Genomic DNA, 19246 nt, shown 5'->3' with positions numbered 1-19246 from the left:
TATTTTCTTTCAACAGATTACATTTTCTTTCTACAGATAAAGATGAATGTCAGATGGGAGCACACAAGATATGTGGCGAACACACAGCCTGCCATAACACACATGGAAGCTACTACTGCATCTGCCTAAAAGGGTACCTACCATCCAATAACCATGAAAACTTTATACCTAATGATGGCACTTTTTGTGTAGGTAAGTAGCAGAACATAATACGTAGATTGTATACATGTGAGATGAGTAGTAAGAAAGAATACAGAGGTCACTGTCCAGCACCACCACCAGCAAACTCTTAATCTGCTATCTTCCTTCACCATTCTGGTTAGTAGATCTAGGGCTACCCCTACGTGTTCACCAGAACCCACTTCAAGGCAGATCAGATTTGGCTGCTAGGGACCCAGGTTACCTGCAGAGTCAGGCAGCAGAAAACAGGTGTGACGAGCTCACAGATAGCAGACCTATAAGATTGAAAGGAGTAGCAGGAAAGAAGTGCAAGTCAGAGTCTAAAGGTGGATTTAGACAGGACAATTCTTTATCCAATTGTTGGGAAGGAAGCGTTCCTTCCCGACAGTTGGCTGCTTGTTCAGTAAAGGAGACCGCTGCATTTACATGAAGTGATCTCCTTCACTGTATGAGGACGAGAGATCACAATTACAATCCCTCATCCTCACACAGATTCATGGTTTCTGAGCAGCAGATCGCTGCTGCCCAGAAACTATGATTGGTGGTGCCTGCATAAATGACAGGATGATCGGCAGTACATTTACATGGGAAGATTGTCGTGAACCACAGGAACAGTTGTTCCGGATAATCTGGACGATTATTGGCTCGTGTAAATGCAGCTTTAGCCAGGAAAGTCAGTGCGAGTTGAATCAGTAAACATGGGGGTTAATCCATATATAAGCCAAAGTCATTTCATCAGGAGAGACAATTGAAGCCCAATCAGTAGACAAGGGGTTAATCCAGAGATAAGACAAAGTCAGTTCACTAAGAGTTCAAAGCAGTAGTTGAAAGTATCAGCATGGACAAATTAAATAACAGGAGCCTGGACACATATAAATCACATGCAGAGACAAGCAGCAAATTCCAGTCTTAAATCCCCCTCCTAGCTCTGGGATTGGACGCCAAGCTAGGAACCTGATTGGGTTGGTGTCCAGGCTTACTAATAGGTTGGCCAGCCCGCGCTTGACTGGTAGACAGACAACTGCGTGCTGGATCGTAGCTGGTTAATTTTCGGACAGCTTTATAATAAAAGGGTTTTCCCTTTCCAGATAACCTCTGTTATTGCATATTTGTGAAATGGCTTGACGATTTGAATTGTTGAATAATTTTTGTAATCATCACCCTTCTGAAGAATTCATCACCCTTGAAAATAAGTAACTGACCCTATAAATCTAGCAGAAATAATTGTAACCAAATACTTTTTATTGTTTGTCTGATGTTTGATTTCATACAGAGGAATATAAAGGATTTTTTTTTCAATTGAACTCCTACAGAACTGAAAGAATGAACATTGTCTGGATGCTGTATTTTCCCCTAGAATTTTTGTTTTTAGAGAAGAATATGGTCATGATATGGTGCCAAATGATGGCACCATCAAGTGGCACATGGAATGCGTATGGTTCCATAGTATGAACCAGGACTCCATGTGCCTTTCTGCTGTGTACATTAGGCATGATTAAAACTCTATGAATTCTGACCTTTTGGTTTTATTTTTTTAGAAAACTGTCTTGTGAATATAAAGCTAGCCTTGAAATATTGTTGCGTTAAAAGACATTCTGCAAAGTGGGCTACTATTTCTTGTGTTGAACCTTCTACCCCCTCTCCCCTTTAACGTTTTAATCAACCCTCCATGTACTATATGGAGTTCATGTTGGGCTTCATACACATCTGTTAGGTAAATTCAGTAGTCCCTTCTGGCAGAGGAACTACCAGAGTTAGCGTATCTAGCATAGTAAGGCACCGCCATTTTCTATTATGCGATCTCGCGGGTTTCCAGTATAAATGCCAGAAAACTGCCCACAGTGGTATTTTTCCGCCAGAAATCCGTTATTTATGTAGGAAAGCTGCCGGATCCCATTATAATGATTAAGGATCTGCCAGTTCCCGGCTATAGTATGAACACAGAAAAAACGTATGCCAGTCCTGTTCTTCTGCTGGAACAGACTACTGGATTTACAAAATGGAGATGTGAACCTAGCCCGACACTGTGATAGACTTTATACACAGCAATCTGATGAGGCAAAGCATAAAGGAAGGCGCGGCAGCCTGGACCGGTGATGAGACAGGAGGTGTGTCTCTGACTCTCTGTAGGCACTTTAGCTAAGCTGTAGACACAGATCAAAGCAATAACCCAAATGGAGCTAAAACGCAGCCAAGCAGCAAAATGTAAGGAAAATCAATAACAGGTGATTATTCCCTGAGTACAGATTGGATATAATTGGTGGAGGGTCAATTTAAAGGGATTGTGGCACGATCAGTGTGGGGTGGAAAACTCAACACTGAACACAGGAGGAAAGGGGAACAGTAACTGGGCCTGGAAACTAGGGAAGAAACCGGTCACCTCCTAGACAACCCTAATCCGTGCCTGACTACTTATCAATATGAATAGACCTTGAAGGTAGGAATATTCATATGCAGTATACCTAGGCCCTGATTTCCCTATAAGGCCCTGGAATAAGTATAGGACCAGAGACAACCCATTCCTCCACAGATGGACGAATGGAAGTCTCTCTCTCAGGCCCAGATACAACAACAGGGAATATAACAAATACAAACAAACACGACACTTAACTTCTGTAGAGATGGAAGAACAGGAATACCAGAGAGGACCTCACACCAGCTCAGCCAAACCCGAATGAAGCTATCAACCGCATAGTCAGAAGGGTGGGGTGAGACTATAAAGGGTAGAAGTGATGACCACTGAGCAACAGCTGAGAAAAGGGAAGTGGTCATTAACCCTATCAACACTAAATCAAGAGAAATTAAGGAGGCTGTTAGATTCCTCCATGCTCAGCCAATCTCCTTGATTTATTGAGATCAGTCACCTGAGGGACCGTGACAGATTGTGTCATCAGAAAATAACAAAATGTGTCATCAGAAAATGACAAAATGTTTAAAGCTACTTTTTATGTTAAATATATATATATTTTTTTCCTTTGGTGATTCAAATTTTGCATGCCCCTATCTATATTGTATAAAATCTAAAACCAGCCAGTTTTAACACTGACCATGAGGCCTAAAATATGTCAAGATTTCCAATACTTTGAGAGCAGCCATATAGGCCATACAAACAATGGACAGGAGGAGACATCATTGACTTCTGTGGGAGAGCTTTCTGGGCATGCTCTGTGACCTGTGTAGAGGTCAGGAAGGAGTAGACAAGTTTTGACTATCCTTTATTGTGAATGGTGGATCTTGTGTTATCTGTACAGAGGTGATATCTGTCATTGTATTTCTGCTATGATGATAATGAGATGGCTACTGAAATTTTACCTATGCAGAACAGGAAGTCTCAAAATTGTTTTAGGCCTAGTGTCAAGTGCAAAAACTGTAGGACTTTAGATTTTTTTTTAAACTATAGATAGCGACATGGAAACTTAAAACAAACATCACTAAAAAAAATTTAAAAAAATGTTTAACATAAAAACATTATTTAAACAATAGATCACTTTCCGATGAAGCTTTCCCTTTTTTTTTTTTTTTAATAAGTAATTGTATTTGTGATAAAATGTCATTTGTGTCATGTCCTATTAGACCCTGCAGAGGTCATATTAGTTTATATGTTCCCCGCCCCCTAAGTGTTACTTTAGATTTAGAGCAACTATTTGCAATTATTGCTACTAAAGGTAAAGAAACCATTTAGTTTAGTAAAACTGCTACAGTTCCATATGTTTTACTCCTATTTAGTATATGATTAGAATACGTGTCCCTTATTTGCAAACGGTACAGCTGCACTTGAAATTAAATGGGTATATTTTCTAAATGGATATCATCAGGAACAGATATCCCTCATGTTTTCCTTGTTTGAATTGAACAGGAGTCTTGTATACATTTTGTTTGGTTGGAAGATTTAAAAAATTATATATGATTTTAAGGATTCAATCGGCACAAGTGCTTATTATGAAGAGAATTTTACTTTCCTGTATGAATGCAGGTTGTGATAGATACACTGTTATCAGTCTCATTCAACAGAAGAAAGGTGTTTTCTATAGACTCACACCTGCCTTGTACAGTGCTTTATGGTTTTTACACTTTCTTTTTCTTGTGACATACAAATTTAACAGACTCTTAAATACCATTGCAATTTAACCGTTTCATAATTTTAGATGGAACATTTCTAATTGCTTTCGGATGTATACATTGCCTCTATATACTAATCAAACTATGGTTCATTTTTGTTCTTCAATGAATTCTCTAGATGAGTTTTTGTATTCTGTAGGTATAACTTGCCTACAAATGAGTGTTTGATGACCTGTATATATACATGGGCCAATTATTGAAAATGAGCATTTATACGAATATTCGTTACCATTAGTTGGCCTGATCATCTGCTGGTGTGAAAAGGCCCCATCTCCAAACTATGTAAACAAGACAAGACTGCTAGCACTAGGGTGTTACAATACAATATACTGTAGCATTTGTTGTTACATAGTTAATACAGTTGAAAAAAGACAAACGTCCATCAAGTACAACCAAGGGATAGGTGGGGACGTGAATCCCAGAAGGAAGTGAGACTCAGATTTCTACACGTTTTCATAAGCATTTATATTTTTTACTTTTAAGAATTCATCTAAACCCTTTTTGAAACTGTCCACTGTTCCTGCTGAGACCACGTCCTGAGGAAGTCTATTCCACAGATTCACAGTTCTCACAGTAAAAAAGCTTTGAGTCTTTGACGCTTCTGGAGACTGAACTTTTTCTTCTCCAGTCGGAGGCAGTGCCCCCTTGTCTTTTGAGCACATTTTACATGGAACAGCTTTTCGCCGTATTTTTTGCATGGCCCATTTATATACTTGTTGTGAATAGGCCCCTTCATCACCTTTAAATTAATCCATGAGGCTTGACTATAGGTTGTGCAGAGGTAGCAGTCACAGCCGGGCCCTCTGCCATATAACAAGACACCAGAAATATAAATTATACTACATAGTAGGTGAAGAGTCCTATTATGAGTGTTGTACTGGGGGCCAAAAGCTTCAAGTTATGCCTCTGAATTAACCCCAAGTATCATTACTCTATGGCAGTGGCAGGCATAGAGGAGACTGTGCCCAATATTAAGAACGGGCAACTTCTGGTGCAGGTTGATGTCACCGAGCTGTCCTGTTAACAGGACAGTCTGGTGCTTGTTTTTCTCCCTACAGTACCTACTTCTTCCAGAACAAAAGGCAATTGTGGTCCTCAGGCTGCTTTCTCCATTCCCCTTTCCTAATATGGAGGTCATACCTGATTTTGGCCCCTTTCTTTTATTTTTTAGTGGTGCAAATACATATTTTGAATGCTATAAAGCTGACCACACTTTTCATTTGTGGCAGGAAAATGGGTATGGCCTTCCATTTACAAAGCATTGTTTTTGAAAAGTGGAGTATAAAAGAGTAGGCCATCAATATGTGATCAACGAAGGTTTGACACCCAACACACCCGCCGATCAGCCGATTGAGTAGGCACAGCCCTCTGGTGAGCCCTACAGCCTCGTTGCATTTTACCAAGCACTGCACTGTCCATTGGAAAGTGGCTGCACTTGGTATTACAGCTCAGCCCCATTCACTTGGGGAATCCAGTGCATGTTAAGTCCTTTCATTTGAGTGCTGCTTAGTCAGTAGGCCAGTATTCATAAATAACCTATTTTATGTGGGTTATTGTAAATGAATGGGATGTAATACAGTAAATGTGAAAGCTCAGTATGTTTGCAACTGGCAGAGGCATTGCATCATTACTTGATGCTCTGATCTACATACCTATATTTTGATAGATTATATTTATGTTAGTCAATACATTCTCACTTAAAATGTTCTTATATTTAGAAATTCAAGAATTTTATCTGTAAAAAATGGTTGTTATTATTCTGCCAAAATCAAGCCATGTTAATTTTCAGGTGAAATGCAGAATTAATGCAGCTGTGATCCTAACGTTGATAAAATTAAACTTTAACTGTGAAGATTCCAATAACATTACCCCATTTATTAACCGGTGCATTGCTCAAAGTATGTTTTTAGCATAACACTGTATTTTTACTTTTCTCTTGTAGATCTTGATGAGTGCGAAGATCCTGATATATGTGGGGTTAATGCGAAATGTAAAAATATTCCTGGAAGTTATGAATGCTACTGTAAGGAAGGATTCGGTTTACAAAACGGTTCTGGCCCATTTCAGGCAAATGGTGCTCAGTCTTTGTGCAAAGGTAAATCAATAAAAGATAAGTCCAAATGTAGGCTTTTCTGGAATATTTTGCTTCACTGTTCAGTCTTTGGTTCTGTATATCTTTGCTTTGCAGTCATTTTATTCACTTACACTAAGTGAATCATTTTTTAAGAAAAGACTTTATCCACGATACAGATGTGGCACCCTGTCTATGGTGCCAAGGTTTGCTGTGCTATTTGTATAAGGCCTCATGCACACAACCGTTGTGTGCATCCGCGTCCGTTCCGTCATTTTTCACAGTTTAGCGGAGGTCCCATTCAAAAAATGATAGTCCTCCATTTTTTCTCCTCGTCCGTGATCCATGATTCCAGTCCGTCAAAAAAATATAACCTGTCCTATTCTTGTCAGTGAAAAACGGAGGACGGACCCATTCAAGTCAATGGGTCCGTCAAAAAAAACGGATGCACAACTGGTATGTCATCCGTCTCCGCGTCCGTGTCCGTTTTTTTCTACAAGACCTTGGTGCAATAAAATTACACTTTTCATTAACCTTCCTTTTTTTCCCCCTGTCAAATAAAAAAAAAGGAAGACACAAGGAAACACAACTGAAGCAAAATCGGACACGGACCACTGAAGCCAAATCACTGACAGTGAAAAAGCACTGTCGTGTGCATGAGGTCTAACGCTGATAGTAAAATAGAGTACAAATCTGTTTGTACAAATGGAGAGTGCTAGATCTGTATTTAGGAGTCTTGTAATACTTGTAATGCTGCTGAATTGCTTTTTTTTTTATGACCATTGCAAGTACACTGACCAAAAATATAAACGCAACACTTTCAGTTTTGCTCCCATTTTGCAGGAGCTGAACTCAAAGATCTGAAACATTTTCTACATACACAAAAGACCCATTACTCTCAAATATTGTTCACCAATCTGTCTAAATCTGTGTTACTGAGCTCTTCTCCTTTGCCAAGATAATCCATCCCACCTCCCAGGTGTGGCATATCAAGGTGCTGATTAGACAGCATGAATATTGCACAGGTGGGCCTTAGACTGCCCACAATAAAAGGTCACTCTGAAATGTGCAGTTTGATCACACAGCACCAGGGGCGTCGTTAGGTCAAAACATTGAGCCCCGGATGTTTTGACCAGTGCCCCGAATGTATTGCTGGCAGTGCACTGGCAGGGTCGGCTGGCGCATTGACTCTCCTGCGCTACAGCGGCCCCGCCGCTCATGTCCTAATCCGCCTGCAGAGTGCAACTGCAGACTTAACTTAACTTGAAAGATTATCCGAACTTAGATTCCGCAGTCCGCAGGTGATTCCTACTGCAGCTCCGCCTCCGGTAACGACAGGCAGTGCGGGCGGCGCTCGCTCACTGACGTCAGGCGCCTGCTACTCCCACTAGGCGACGCAGGCGCGTGACGTCAGTGAGTGAGCGCCGCCCGCACTGCCTGGAGGCTGGAGCTGACTAGCTGTGGGAGACTCTCTGACTGAGTAAGACTAGACTAGGTCACTATCATTCATCATCACTATGAGCAAATTAAGTTAAAGGATTACAGTTTAAAATAATGTAGAGGGGAGGGGGATCTGTGGTGGATGGCACTGTTATGTGGAGGGAGGGGGATCTGTGGATGGCACTGTTATGGGAAGGGAGGGGGATCTGTGGATGGCACTGTTATGGGAAGGGAGGGGGATCTGTGGATGGCACTGTTATAGGGAGGGGAGGGGATCTGTGGTGGATAGCATTGCTATAGGGAGGGCTGGGGGATCTGTGGATGGCACTGTTATGGGGAGGGCTGGGATCTGTGGATGGCACAGTTATGGGAGGGGTATCTGTGGATGGCACAGTTATGGGGAGGGGGATCTGTGGATGGAACTGTTATGGATGATCTGTGGGGTTGCCCAGATGGCTAGGCCCTTCACTGTAGTTATCAACCCCAGTCAGCAGTCCCCCATTCACTGAAGGAGGGACTGCTGAAAGGGGTTAATAACTACTGTGAAGCCCCCCCCCCTTTTTGGTGGTTATGAGGAGAACGTGGCTTCATGGGATGGGGGCGTGGCTTCATGGGATGGTGGCGTGGTTTCACGTGGGCTCGTGCCCCGGATGTCTTCAGATCCTAGCAACGCCCCTGCACAGCACAATGCCAGAGATGTCGCAACGTTTGAGGGAGAATGCAATTGGCATGCTGACTGCAGGAATGTCTACCAGAGCTGTTGCCAGTGCAGTGAATGTTCATTTCTCTACCATAAGCCGTCTTCAAAGGCGTTTCAGAGAATTTGGCAGTACATCCAATCGGCATCACAACCGCAGACCACGTGTAACCACACCAGCCCAGGACCTCCACATCCAGCATGTTCACCTCCATGATCATCTGAGACCAGCCACCCGGACAGCTGCAGCAGCAATCGGTTTGCATAACCAAAGAATTTCTGCACAAACTGTCAGAAACCGTCTCAGGGAAGCTCATCTGCATGCTCATCGTCCTCATCGGGGTCTGGACCTGACTGCAGTTTGTCGTCATAAGCGACTTTAGTGGGTAAATGCTTACATTCGATGGCGTCTGGCACGTTGGAGAGGCATTCTGTTCACAGATGAGTCCTAGTTTTCACTGTTCAGGGCAGATGGCAGACAGCGTGTGTGGCGTCGTGTGAGTGAGCGGTTTGCTGATGTCAATGTTGTGGATCGAGTTGCCCATGGTGGCGGTAGGGTTATGGTATGGGCAGGCGTATGTTATGGACAATGAACACAGGTGCATTTTATTGATGGCATTTTGAATGCACAGAGATACCGTGACGAGATCCTGAGGCCCATTGTTGTGCCATTCATCCATGACCATCACCTCATGTTGCTGCATGATAATGCACGGCCCCATATTGCAAGGATTTGTATACAATTCCTGTAAGCTGAAAACATCCCAGTTCTTGCATGGCCAGCACACTCACCGGACATGTCACCCATTGAGCATGTTTGGGATGCTCTGGATCTGCGTATACGACAGCGTGTTCCAGTTCCTGCCAATATTCTGCAACTTCGCACAGCTATTGAAGAGGAGTGGACCAACATTCCACAGGCCACAATCAACAACCTGATCAACTCTATGCAACGGAGATGTGTTGCACTGCGTGAGGCAAATGGTGGCCACACCAGATACTGACCCCCCCCCCCCAGTAAGGCAAAACTGTGCACATTTCAGAGTGGCCCATGGTGGCGGTGGGGTTATGGTATGGGCAGGCATATATTATGGACAATGAACACAGGTGCTTGCTTATTTATGCATTTTGAATGCACAGAGATACCGTGACGAGATCCTGAGGTCATTGTTGTGCCAATCATCCATGACCATCACCTCATGTTGCTGCATGATAATGCACGGCCCCATATTGCAAGGATCTGTATACAATTCCTGGAAGCTGAAAACATCCCAGTTCTTGCATGGCCAGCATACTCACCGGACATGTCACCCATTGAGCATGTTTGGGATGCTCTGGATCTGCGTATACGACAGCGTGTTCCAGTTCCTGCCAATATTCTGCAACTTCGCACAGCTATTGAAGAGGAGTGGACCAACATTCCACAGGCCACAATCAACAACCTGATCAACTCTATGTGACGGAGATGTGTTGCACTGCATGAGGCAAATGGTGGCCACACCAGATACTGCCCCCCCCCCCCCCCCAGTAAGGCAAAACTGTACACATTTCAGAGTGGTCATTTTATTGTGGGCAGTCTAAGGCACACCTGTGCAATATTCATGCTGTCTAATCAGCACCTTGATATGCCACACCTGGGAGGTGGGATGGATTATCTCGGCAAAGGAGAAGAGCTCAGTAACACAGATTTAGACAGATTTGTGAACAATATTTGAGAGTAATGGGTCTTTTGTGTACGTAGAAAATGTTTCAGATCTTTGAGTTCAGCTCATGCAAAATGGGAGCAAAACCGAAAGTGTTGCGTTTATATTTTTGTTCAGTGTATTTACCAAAATAGATGTGCATGGAGAGCTGATTTGCTGCCTTGACAATTTATACACTTCAAGAATACACAGTTATACACATATATACTTTGTGGCAGTACCCAACTTTCATATTGTAAAAATGCCACCCAGCATGTTATATTTATAGCTGCAACTGTACTTAAGTGCCCAGGTGGCATACAAACTGATGAAACCTTTGAAATACATTAGACTTTAGACAGAGAAATCAGCATGTTTTTCGTGTGACAAATTTACAAATGGTGTACATTTCAAAAATTTGTCACAAAAATAGCTTCAAACAAAGCATAGCAAAACATTTTTTTTTCTATAAGTCACATTTTTATACTTTACCTCCCAAACTAGACAGCCTTAAACTGCACCAGATTTTTCATAATAGCTGTTGCTGGATGATCCATCTGTCACATATTATGTCTAGACCGACTTTACACCATTTATTTGTTGTTTTACAAATCACAGTGTGCTCAAATAATGAATTATTCACTGATAATAAACAGAAGAGCTGTAATGAAATCACCTACATTTACTGGTATGCATTAATTGGGTTTTCCTGGAGTGCAATATTGATGACCTATCTTCAGGATAGGTCATCAATATCAGATCAGTGGGGTTCCAGCACCCAGCACCCTCAACAATCAGCTATTTGAAGAGGCAGAAGCGCACGGCGAGTGCTGTATCTGCTACACTGTATCCGCTCCATTTCATGTATTCTTTTAGAGTAGACAGAGGAATAAGCATGCAGAGTGATAGCGTGTGATGACTGCAGTCTTGTAACTGATGATTTATACAGTATATCCACTCTATTTTCTGTGTTCTTTGAACATCTCAATAGCAGGAATATGATAATAGGGACTATAGCCAGATAGCTGCATATAGCACTTATATTTGCAGAATGTTATTCTACATATTTTTTACTGAGGGGATGTAAATGCAGTTTCATCTCCTCAGACGATCTAAACAACTATCGGGAACATCTGGTTCATTCCTGATAATTGCACGTAACACCGGCCCATTTAAAAGGACCATTACTCTGCATCTTTATCCCACTATGGGAAGTAATACCAGCCAAAAATAAAATAAAAATGGAAAAACTAAAATTGAAATGTAAGTACCTTTTTGACATTTCATTTGCCACCCCATGCCAAAATTAAAAATAAAATAATTAGCAATTTTATTTTTAACTCAAGCATGTAATATGTGACAAAAATGAAATAAAAAAATAAAACGCCTTTTCTAGATTTTTCTAGAGTATCTGATTGGTGGGGGTCTGACACTCGAGGCCCCCGTTGATCAGCTGTTTGAGAAGGCAGTGGGACTCCTGTGAAGCCCACCAAGCACTTGAATGGGGTTGATCTGCTCCTAGGCTACATGACACATGAACATGTCATCACACGGCCTAGGAAAAGCTGAGAGAAGGCTGCAGTGAGTGCCGCTGCCTTCTCAAACCCCTACTGATCAGATACGGATGACCTATAGTCATCAGTATAAAAATCTCTGAAAACTCCTTTAATTTTCATTTTTGTCATTTAATTTTCATTACCCATATTGGTATTTTATGGCCAATAAAAAAAATTGAAAATGGATAAATGAAAGGCAAAGCAAGATTTCATTGCAATTTTAATACTTAAATTAAAATTAAACAGCGCCACCAGGTGCTAATTTTTTTCATTTTCAAGTTTTCCAATATTCAAGTAGAATAGTACTAATAGTTCAAATTAGTACTAGTGGGCCAGGCTCAACATGTAAATAAATGTTGATCAGTCCCAGACTGAACATAGAGCACCCTCTATTGGAATTACAGACATATGAGCTGAAAACGAGTTGCTCCTGAGAACGACTCTGTCATTCTAATACAGGGTACTCTGCACAACAACTTTAATAGCACATTCCTCTGCTCGGTCACACACGGGTCAATGGAAAGCTTCTGACAGCTCGTACCTGGCTTGTGTATCTGTAAATCCAATAGAGGGCGCTCTACACAACTATGTATAGAGCTCTACACAGTACTGACTAAGTGATGAACAACAGCAGTGGTGAATGGGTGGGTAGCATCAGGAGAGGAGGGGCTGGAGTACCAGCCTGACTATGTGACGAAGGGACGAATGGCCAGGGCAGACCAGCGGTGAATGGGAGTGCTGTGTCAGGAGAGAAAGAGGAGGTGAAGCTCCAACCTCAATAGGTGACTAGCCGGTGGTGTAATGAGGAATAGATATGACAGGGTGGCAGGGCCCCTTAGCACTCATGCACACAAACGTATGTATTTTGCGGTCCGCAAAACATGGATCTGCAAACAATACGCTTGACGTCTGTGTGACATCCGCATTGCCTCCGTTTTTTTTTTTTGCGGATCCATTATAACAATGCCTATCTTTGTCCGCAAAACAGACAAGAATAGGACATGTTCTATCTTTTTTGCGGAACGGCCATGTGGAAACGGAATGCACATGGAGTTATTTCTGTTTTTTGGACAAAAAATTGGTTTGTGTGCATAAGCTCTTAGTCCGTGTTGTGTACAGCGCTACATATAGTTGTGTAGAGCACCCAGTTACAAGATTGCAGTCACCACAGGCTATCACTCTGTATGTCTATTTCTCAGTTTAAGGGCTCACGCACACGACCGTATGTATTTAGCGGTTCCCAAAAATAAGATCTGCAAAAAACCCGGATGACGTCCGTGTGCATTCCGTATTTTGCGGAATGGAACAACTGGCCCTTAATAGAACAGTCCTATCCTTGTCCGCAATGTGGACAATAATAGGACATGTTCTATTCTTTTGCGGAAGGGACATACGGAAACAGAATGCACACTGAGTAACTTCCGTTTTTTTTGCGGACCCATTGAAATGAATGGTTCCGCGTACGGTCCACAAAAACAATGGAACGGATACGGAAAGAAAATACGTTTGTGTGCATGAGCCCTAAATGAATGCATAAACAAGCAGATTTTTGGCATCTTCTTATTGTGTCCTATATAAAACATAGTAGGTTATAACTCAAATTTATAACTCTATTTAATATAACTCTTTTTAATGCATACCAATACATTTAGGCAATTTTATTACAGCTCTTCTGTTCAGGCACATTTTTGCCTCACAATAGCACATTTCTAAGGCCTCTTTCACACGGGCGTTGCGGGAAAATGTGCGGGTGCGTTGTGGGAACAACCGCGATTTTTCTGCGCGAGTGCAAAACATTGTAATGCGTTTTGCACTCGCGTGAGAAAAATCGCGCGTGTTTGGTACCCAAACCCGAACTTCTTCACAGAAGTTCGGGCTTGGGATCGGTGTTCTGTAAATAGTATTATTTTCCCTTATAACATGGTTATAATGGAAAATAATAGCATTCTAAATACAGAATGCATAGTAAAACATCGCTGGAGGGGTTAAAAAAAAATAAAAAAATTGTTTAACTCACCTTAGTCCACTTGTTCGCGGCCCGGCATCTCCTTCTGGCTCCATCTGATCTCTGTGCAGCAACAGGACCTGTGGTGACGTCATTCCGGTCATCACATGGTACGTCACATGATCTTTTACCATGGTGATTCACCATGGTAAAAGATCATGTGACGTACCATGTAATGACCGGAGTGACGTCATCAAAGGTCCTTGATCCTATAATTAATGCTCACCACAGGTCCTATTCAGTAAAGGGGACAGAAGGAGATGCCGACATCGCTATCAAGTGGATTAAGGTGAGTTAAATGATTTTTTATTTTTTTCAACCCCTCCAGCGCTGTTTTACTTTGCATTCTGTATTCAGAATGCTATTATTTTCCCTTATAACCATGTTATAAGGGGAAATAATAACGATCGGGTCTCCATCCCGATCGTCTCCTAGCAACCATGCGTGAAAATCGCACCGCATCCGCACTTGCTTGCGGATGCTTGCGATTTTCACGCAACCCCATTCATTTCTATGGGGCTTGCTTTACGTGAAAAACACACAAAGAGGAGCATGCTGCGATTTTCACGCAACGCACAAGTGATGCGTGAAAATCACCGCTCATGTGAACAGCCCCATAGAAATGAATGGGTCAGGATTCCGTGCGGATGCAATGCGTTCACCTCCCGCAACGCATCCGCGCGGAAAACTCGCTCGTGTGAAAGGGGCCTAAGGGTGTGATTCTTTCCCCATGAAGTCACACCCTTCTTAGATGAGCTGCAAAAAATGCCTGAAATGTGGTGCAAAGCATATCCCCCCTTTTTTTGCGCAAATAATGCTAGAATTCTGGCGCATTTTTAAACATAAATCTCCCCCATTGAGTCAACAAATGGTCTGATTAGGTACTGGGGAAAGGGGGTTATATACTGTATAAAACTGCTCAATATCTATAGTAGAAAAAAAACAACTTAAATATGGCAACCAATCAGCATTTCCAGCCTGATTGGTAAGGGTCCATTCACACGTCCGCAAAATGGGTACGCATCCATTCCACAATTTTGCGGAATGGGTGCAAACCCATTCATTTTCAATGGGGCCGGAATGTGCTGTCCGCATCCATATTTGCGGATCCGCACTTCCACATCCGTGCTATCGTTTCCGGAAAAAAATAGAACATGTCCTATTCTTGCAATTGCGGACAAGATTAGGCATTTTCTATTATAGTGCCGGCAATGTGCGGTCCGCAAATCGCGGAATGCACATTGCCAGTGTCTGTGTTTTCACTTACGGACGTGTGAATGGACCCTAAAAAAGAGTGAGAGACGCCTAGAAGAAAAGTTCCTATATCTTTCCTCTGGGGCCCCTGGAAAGAGGCACAAGAGTAGAGATGACAGTCATAAGCTGTGAACTTTCTTCTTGATGCCACTTGCAGCTTCCAGCCTTCCAACCCTCCCTTAGGCTACTTTCACATTCGCGTTGTTCATTCTTGTATTTTGCACATCAGGATGCATCCGTTCCGTTAGGATGCGGTTGCGTGAAATCAAAATGGAAAAAAACGGGTCTGTCACTAAATACATTGAAAGTCAGTGGATGATGGATCCGGGTTTTTAGGCTGCTAAAAGAATGGATCAGTCACCATTGTCGTACATTGTTTTCAGTGACGGATCAGTTTACATTGCAGCGTTTTTGTGTCCGGTCACAAAACGGAATGCTGTCAGAAGGGAAGACATTCTGATGCACCCTGGAGGATCCTCTGCCGCACAGTTAAAGTAGCCTTCTAGGAAAAAAGTAAACCAAAAAGTAAAACTCTTGGTGCCCTCTGCCTTCAACCAATGCTGCACCCTGAATATTGCACCTAGAATACTGATATCACTTTAAAGCTATATCTGCGCTCTATCTGCAAATATAGCTGCAGCGATTAAAGTTCTGATGTTTTACATACTGTATGTCTATGTCAGTGAAAGGTTTAATTATACATAAAGGAATGATGTGTTGTTTACCCACCACAAGGTTGACTATGTACATTTTAAGTCAAGTTTCCCTCTAATTTGTCTTTGCTTCAACACACAGAGGTTGATTGTGGACCACCTCCTTCACGTCTTAATTCTGCCATGATACTGTCAACCAAAACCACATTTGGGAGCCAAGTGACTTACACATGTACTTCTGGATTCGGTCCTGATCATGGAGTCAGTACCTCTGTCTGTACAGCCAGTGGGATATGGAAAGGTGCCACTGTGAGCTGCACAGGTAGGGATAGCAGCTTGCCCATAAGCAACATAGAATTTGTACCATTAGAAATATTGTATGAACTTATCATTGGCGATTGGCATATCCAGATTGTACGGTGACTTATATTGTAATGTTTGGCTTTATAAAGCCCTAAATAATATGAAAATAGTAACAGCCAGTATAAAATATAGACCACCATCATTATCAAAGAGGTTGCTCCATCTCACCTTTAATGACCGAGATGGGGATAATCGCAGCAAGCACTGGCCAGGGCAGGCAGAGTATGCGCCACTCCTTTGCTTCTGTAACTCCCATAGCAGTGAATGGGAGATATACGCAAACAGAATACCACAGCAAGCTACACTCTTTTCGTAATTTAGGAATTATGGAAACATCACAGCTTTATGTGCTACTCTGTTTGCATAGCTCCCATACCCTGCAATGGGAGTTACAGAAGCATAGGAGTGTCGGCCGCTCAGATGTTGATGTAAGTCCATTGACTCCTGGCTGGCATTACTGCATTTATTTCCATCTCGGCCTTTCATGGTATGGACACCCCCTTGTGATAATTTGGTTGTTACAACTGGTTGCTATACTTTTTCCTAGAAACCTAAGGGGGCTGAGACAAGGTGATTAACCATGATCTATCCATGCAATACTATTGATCACACAAATATAATAAATCTCAACATTTTACTTTAACAATGCAACATCAGAACAATCAACCTTTTTGCACTGTCCCTGTTCTAGGGTACTTCAGTGGCAGTCATTTTTAAAGGAATCTGGTGGAGATCCAGAATGGAGCCAGCATGGGAGAAATGTAGGGCACAAGGGATATTAAATATACATGTATCATTTGCAGTCAAACTTTATGTTTAGTAGGGTCACTTTAAGACATCACATAAGTGGCTGTAGTATGGACCTATACAACATTCATATGAATCCTTCATATGGCGTATCCATACACCAGTCTTGATCTTTCTGCACGGGCGTGAGATGCGCCTAATTTATTAAGAGGCAGATGTCTCTTAACAAATCAGGCACATCTCTGCCCTGATGTGCGCCAGATACTGAAGCCTACAAAAACTGTAAAGTAGGGGGAACACCACATAAAGTACGGCAAACCACTGCATCAACAAGAAACCATACAAGAAAAGAAACGCCGCACACACAGGCTGCACATCTTATTTAAAAATCTATAGTTTATTTGTAGGCACAAAGCCCAAAAAGTTCAAACCATTGTATACAATTAGAACATTGTGTTTGGATCAGAAATAAGTCCAACACACACAGCCACAAACACCAGGTTCAACATAAGAACATTTGCAAAACCGCCAAGAAGATATACAATTCATAAGTATAGCATCAAAGACAGTGCAAGATACTTATCAAATAGAGAAGTAGGTGATCATGGTCTGCTGGTCATACGCCCTGAAGATACTGAAGCCTATGCCAGCTACAGGCTGATGCAGACATCAGCTATAACTTCCAACACTTTCTGGCGAAAGCTATAGTAAATGCAAAACCTTGGCCCCTTCCACCTTTTTAAGCCCCGCACCTTTTTCTTCGCCACTTCAGAAGAGAAACCTAAAAAAGTCATAAATTATATATATATCCTCCTAGCAAGTATGATAAATAATCTTTGAAATATGGTGTAGCACATCTTAAAACAAAATAAAAATTTGGAAATAGTAATTGTAATGTTCCCCTTCCAAAGCTTCTGCTCGTCTCTACTTCCTGTTCCCACTTTGACACACAGGAAATGCTTGGAAATCCAATCACTGGCCAGTGAGCCTCCTCATGCAGTGATTGGATGAGTGAGCATTTCCTGGACAAACCCTTTAATGAGACAGTTTTTGTATAAATAGTAAAATGGTAAGCGGACATGTTCTTCTATATGAACATTTCACAGCATATGCCTAGGTTTAAAGCAGCCTTATACATCATAAATGTGTCAAAAAAGATTTCATTTTTTCTGTTTATAGATATTGATGAGTGTGAAGTATCTGAAACCTGCGGTATTAACAGTGTTTGTAAGAATCTTCCTGGTAGTTTTAAATGCTCCTGTAAAGAAGGCTACAAGTTGCAAAACAGCAAAAACACTTCACAAAGCAGTCTCAATTTTACTTGCCAAGGTAAGGAAAAACTACTGTAAATGAATGATTTCATCTTTATATGAGTTCAATATTCTCATGATCATTATTACTATTAATATTATAAATTATTGCAATACTGAAATGGTTTAGTCAGGGTCATAACTATAATTTATAGGGCCCCATAGCAAAATAATAATAATAAAAAAAAAAGAAACATAAATAGCAAAATAAATTAAAGGTATGTATAATAGCTCAATAAAAAAAGCCCATAGTTTAGTGTAACACCCCTTGGAGCTGACCTCTGTAGACAGGGTGTGTGGTAAGGTAGTTCTCACCTCGATATGGTGCAGTGCCTCCACCCAAATCTTACTTGAAGCTCTTCTGCCAGGGGGTCGACTTGGGAAACTCCTGCCCAGCTCAAATACACACTCACTCCAGAAAAGAAGTAAACTAATCAACTGATTTATTAGAAATGGGTGAACAAAGATGAACAACATCTGGGTAAGGTAAACAAAAAGGTAATAAACAGATTACAATTCGGCATAAGGGAGACCCCTAGTGGTGGGGCTGTACTAATGGTACCATACACAATAATGGCAGTCACACACAATCTCTGGTGAAAGATAAGGACAGCATACTCCTCCTATCTACCCCTATCCCTCTGTAGTAGAGGCTTCTGTCCATAGACGTGCGCACGGGGTGTGTCGGGTGTGCCTGGGCACACCCTGATCAAGCCTGCTGGTCGGCGACTAGTGATGAAGCGATTCCATTTGGAAGCGCTCATTAGTACCGGAGGACCAGAAAGTGAACGCTATGTACTTCCTGGTCCTCAGCTGTGCAGGGCTGAACACAGCGTTAGGCGCCTTGTGATGTCACGCTGTGCGTGCCAGTTCAGAGCACAGACGACAGCAGGAGGAAGAGGATCGCGGGCGGCGAGGAGCTCTCTCCTCTCACACATAGCTGGGCTCTCTCTCCTCTCACACATAGCTGGACTCTCCTCTTACACAGGGCTGGGCTCTCTCCTCTCACACATAGCTGGGCTCTCTCTCATCTCACACATAGCTGGACTCTCTCTCCTCTCACACAGGGCTAGGCTCTCTCCTCTCACACATAGCTGGGCTCTCTCTCATCTCACACATAGCTGGACTCTCTCTCCTCTCACACAGGGCTGGGCTCTCTCCTCTCACAC

General features: G+C 42.2%; 1 protein-coding gene across 6 annotated transcripts in view; it reads left to right on the top strand.

Moving 5' to 3' along the window:
* The window catches only part of SUSD1 (sushi domain containing 1), a 221949-nt gene that overhangs the window by 33562 nt on the left and 169141 nt on the right, over positions 1–19246 (top strand). For all 6 annotated transcript variants that reach the window (XM_040417307.1, XM_040417304.1, XM_040417302.1 and 3 more), the window contains exons 3-6: positions 37–192; positions 6242–6394; positions 15800–15979; positions 17947–18096. In XM_040417307.1, the coding sequence (XP_040273241.1) occupies positions 37–192; positions 6242–6394; positions 15800–15979; positions 17947–18096 (639 nt within the window). The remainder of the gene's footprint in view (positions 1–36; positions 193–6241; positions 6395–15799; positions 15980–17946; positions 18097–19246) is intronic.

Source organism: Bufo bufo, chromosome 2 (assembly GCF_905171765.1).
Source record: "Bufo bufo chromosome 2, aBufBuf1.1, whole genome shotgun sequence".
NCBI lineage: Eukaryota > Metazoa > Chordata > Amphibia > Anura > Bufonidae > Bufo > Bufo bufo.
The sequence above is the reverse complement of the archived record's forward strand: the minus strand, read 5'-3'. Positions and strand labels throughout refer to the sequence as shown.